The sequence below is a fragment of the Porites lutea genome, chromosome 12, assembly GCF_958299795.1.
Source record: "Porites lutea chromosome 12, jaPorLute2.1, whole genome shotgun sequence".
Taxonomy (NCBI): domain Eukaryota; kingdom Metazoa; phylum Cnidaria; class Anthozoa; order Scleractinia; family Poritidae; genus Porites; species Porites lutea.
In genome coordinates, this window is record NC_133212.1 from 20634650 (window position 1) to 20638756 (window position 4107).

General features: G+C 37.6%; 1 protein-coding gene across 1 annotated transcript; it reads left to right on the forward strand.

The window, feature by feature from the left end:
* The first annotated feature begins 2605 nt into the window (after nt 1-2605).
* On the forward strand, nt 2606-3556 carry LOC140953850 (cannabinoid receptor 2-like). Its single transcript, XM_073403229.1, has one exon. It carries the CDS (start codon nt 2606-2608, stop codon nt 3554-3556), a length of 951 nt encoding a protein of 316 aa, XP_073259330.1.
* The last annotated feature ends 551 nt before the right edge of the window (nt 3557-4107 follow it).

A 4107-nucleotide genomic window follows, 5' to 3' on the forward strand; every position in this document is an offset into this window, starting at 1 on the left:
CGTTTAACCATGCTATGTTTAACTATATTCTCGTTGGATGCCCCTGACTGAGGAGTCTTGCCTTTGTAAAATGCGTAAAATATAACTTTTCTCCACCACTCTTATAATTTGTCACTATTGTCTTTTTTATTTGTGTCTTTTTTTGGAAAGCGCTTCTAAACTTATATCATACTTGCGCATTTATTAAAGAGAGTTGGTTAAAGCAAGTATTATGACGTCATGTGGTTTGATTAAGCCGCCATTTATACGCATTATTGCTTCACGTTCCTATTGAGCAAAAATCTACTTCAGTTTGCAAGATTATTGCATATAGGGGCGGGAAGGAGGATTTGAGGTTAAGAATACTTAAAAAATAGCGTGTGCTCAGCGCCAGGTGATGATCTATTTTCATTTCACTAGCAAGTTAAATATTCATTTCCGAAATCCCTAATTACTATTCATCAACGCTTAAACCAGTGCTGTTCTGCTTATTAAACAGACAAAGGCAAAAACTTACCAGGAAAATTGCCCTGTGTGATGCAAATATATATTAAGTGCTATTATAAGATAACAACTGAACCAATAAACGTTTTTCACCTGCCATTTTGATTAGCTAAGCATGAGATCAATAGCAAATTTTCAGTTATCATAAATTGGATATTTTTTGTTACTATTTGCTCAAACTTGCTCACCAGTTCCCGTTTTAAAACGTCTTCACTGTTTTGAGCTTTCCGGGAATAATCGGAAAATATTTTTTTCACGTTCTTTTTTTCAACTGCTAAAGATAAATTCATAACTATGACGATCTTAACATTTTTTACCTCCCTCCATAAAAATATCCCGGGGGTGATAAAGGGAGTTTTCGTTAATGTGGAGGAGCGGAGATCCAACCTTTGTTGAATTGTGTTTGACAAATCCGATAATTTTCACCCTTCCTCGCAGTTACAAATTAGGGACCTTAAGGTGGTGTTACACGCAACGATTCGCAACGACGATTTTTAGCGCAACACAGCGTTGCGATGTTGGAACAATGATGCAACTATTCGAAACAATGTCACAACGCTGTGTTGCGCTAAAAATCTTCGTTGCGAATTGTTTCGTGTAACATCACCTTTAAACAAACGAGTTTTTTAAGCGACGCACGTCAACGAGAAATATGCCTTTTAGTATATGAATTTCGAATTTTAACAAAGTCTGTTAAGTGCATTTACCAAAAGAGGGAGAAAGGTCGGGGGGGGGGGGGGGGGGTAGGGGGAAACACGGAATCTTTGTCTTGATAGACCCTAAATACGTCACATGTCGGGACTGAAATAATTATACTTCCTAGGCGGACGAATATCATTAACACCCAGTAGGTTGTTCGCGTTGGTTAATTTCTAGAGCTTGCAGCGTTTGATTAGTTTCCGTCGAGCTTCCGTCGGAGAATGGCAAGGTATGTATTTACGACGTATCCATAAATAATGTCCGTTTGCAATGCTGTTATTAATTTCTGTTTAGGTCTAAATGGGACTGAAAACGTTTCTAAGTTTCTGTTGCAAAAGATCAAGCCAATCTGGAAACAAGTCGAAAGGTTGAAAGACCGTGCATATTTGAAATATTTACTAAACGGCATAATTCCATTCGATTTGCTCTTTGATATTTTCTCACAATTTCAGTTAAAAGGTTATAAACGATAATTTTCACTAGGGAACTTTTTGTTACACACTTCTTATTTCTTTCTTAACTTAATGATCAGAAAAAGACAACAAATACTGCTTGCTCGTCGGGCCTGAAATGCGATAAAAAAGTCACTTTTGAAGCTTTAAAACTTAGGTGACAGCACGTCGATGTTTCCAACGCTACAATACACAGGATAGGATGGATTTAAGACATCAGTTTCAGCCTATTCTGGCAACAGACGAGTCATGCAGAGAACAGTTTTTGAATAAGTAATCATAAATACCGCCGAAAATAAGCCCCGGGGCTTATATTTTTCAAAGGCCCTTTTTGAGAGGCTTATTTTTGGACGGGCTTATATTCGGAGGGGCTTATCTACGGAAGGAAATTTGCGTTTCAAAATCGATTGGGCTAGCCTTATAGTTGGAAGTAAATTTACCGTTTTTGCTTTGTTTTCCTTTGTATTTGAGGGCAATTTTCCGAGCACAAGCCCCCGGGGGCTTATATTTGGAGGGGCGATTTAACGGAGGGTTTTTTTTTTTGCGTTACCGGTTTGGGGGCTTATTTTTGGAGGGGCTTATTTTCGAAATTTTACGGTATGCGACTTTTCATTGTTTTTTGGAATAGTCTACGGAATGATGGCTTTCTGACAGTTAGAGAGATCTTATTTGACGTCTTCTTTTGTATCTTTAGTATTTTCTTCTTAAAAAAGGTGGTATTTTTGACTTAAATACGGACACTTTCTTCCCCCCCCCCCCCCCCCCCCCAGTGGTCTAAATTTTACTTACGGAAAACATAGTTCAGCCTTCATGATGAATCCATTAATAAAGACTTTTTAAAGAGTCAAACAGGTGCCAGTTACACAATTAGAACAAAGCAACGAAATAAAAGCTGCAAAGTCACCGTTTCCTTTTGTAAAAGAAACGCGACGAGCATCAAATAAAAGCCAAAAAAAAGAAAGAAATCGAAGATGCTAAACTACTCCTTTGTAGATAAGAATGAATCAAAATCCGACAACTTGAAAATGGACAACAGTTCTAGCTTGGAAACTTTGGTCGTCATAAATTGCATCCTCAATGCTCCACTGATGCTAACATCCATCACTGGGAATGCTTTGGTGTTAGCCGCCATCTTGAGAACTCCTTCGCTTCGTTCAGCACCGTCTACTATCTTCCTATGCAGTCTCGCTATTACAGATTTTCTTGTTGGGCTTGTTGTCCAACCTGTTTACATTGCCGTAGGACTTCACCATTTAACTGGTGAGTTTATTTTCAAAGCCACAGTCTCGATGTCTACTTCTCTCTGTGGGGTTTCCCTCGCAACAATCACAGCTATAAGCGTAGATCGACTTTTAGCTCTTCACTATCACATGACGTATCCGAATTTAATGACAACAAAACGAGCATTATATGCCTCAGCAAGTCTCTGGTTTGTTTCCATACTTTTACCATGCCTTACAGTTTGGAAATGGAGAGTTTTTAATCTTTTTGTAGGAGTGTATATTACAATTTGTTTTGTCCTTTCATCCGCTTCTTACATCAAAATTTATTTCATTGTTCGTCACCATCAGATCCAGATTCACGCTCATCAACAAGCTGTGGACAGTTTTAATATTAGTGTAAATATCCCAGATAGTAATAACGTGATAATATCAAAGAAACGTGCTTTAAAGACTTTTATATATTTCATCTGCATGATATTTTGTTACTTACCTTATCTATCTTATTCATTGCTACATGCAACCTCAGTTTTAGGCTTAGAGGAAAATTGGTCCTTTGCAGAGACTGTTGTGTTCCTGAACTCGTCCGTAAATCCATTTTTGTACTGTTGGTGTAATCGTGAAATCCGAACATCAGCTGTAAAGTTAGTCCGAAAAATGATGTGTAAACAAACGGAAGTAGCTAGCGACCTTGAAGTTTAAACTTGTATTTGTAAAGAGACATTCACCGCGCTATGCAAACTTCCTTAAACTTTGCCCAAACTTTACTCGAAACTTTAATTGAATTGTGTCTGACAAATCATAATTTCAGCCTTCCTTGTAGTTACACAATATCATTGGTTCTTTTTCCACAAGAACATAGACCGTCTTAGCATCATCATAGTGCGGGGTAATCGTAGAGAGTCCGAATTTGAACAAAGTTTATCTATTTACCATTAGAGGAAGGGAGACGGACCCTGAAATCTTTGCCTTGATAGACCTGAATCCGCCACATGTCTAATCCAAATATTATAACTTGCATTCGTATTCAGCGGTTTTGAACTATACTCTAGTCGGGTCCCCCTGACTGAGAAGACTTTCCTTTGTAAAATACGTAAAATATAACTTTTCTCTACCGCCCTAATAATTTATCGCTATTGTTTTTTTGTTATTTGTCTTTTTTTTTTGGAAAGCGCCTTTAAACTTATATCATACTACCGCATTTTTAACTTTGTGTAATTTATTAAAGAGAGTTCGTTAAAGCAAGGATTGTG

Bases quoted from the DNA above. Each gene is read 5' to 3' on its own strand.
- LOC140953850 (XM_073403229.1), top strand. From the start codon at position 2,606: ATGCTAAACTACTCCTTTGTAGATAAGAATGAATCAAAATCCGACAAC.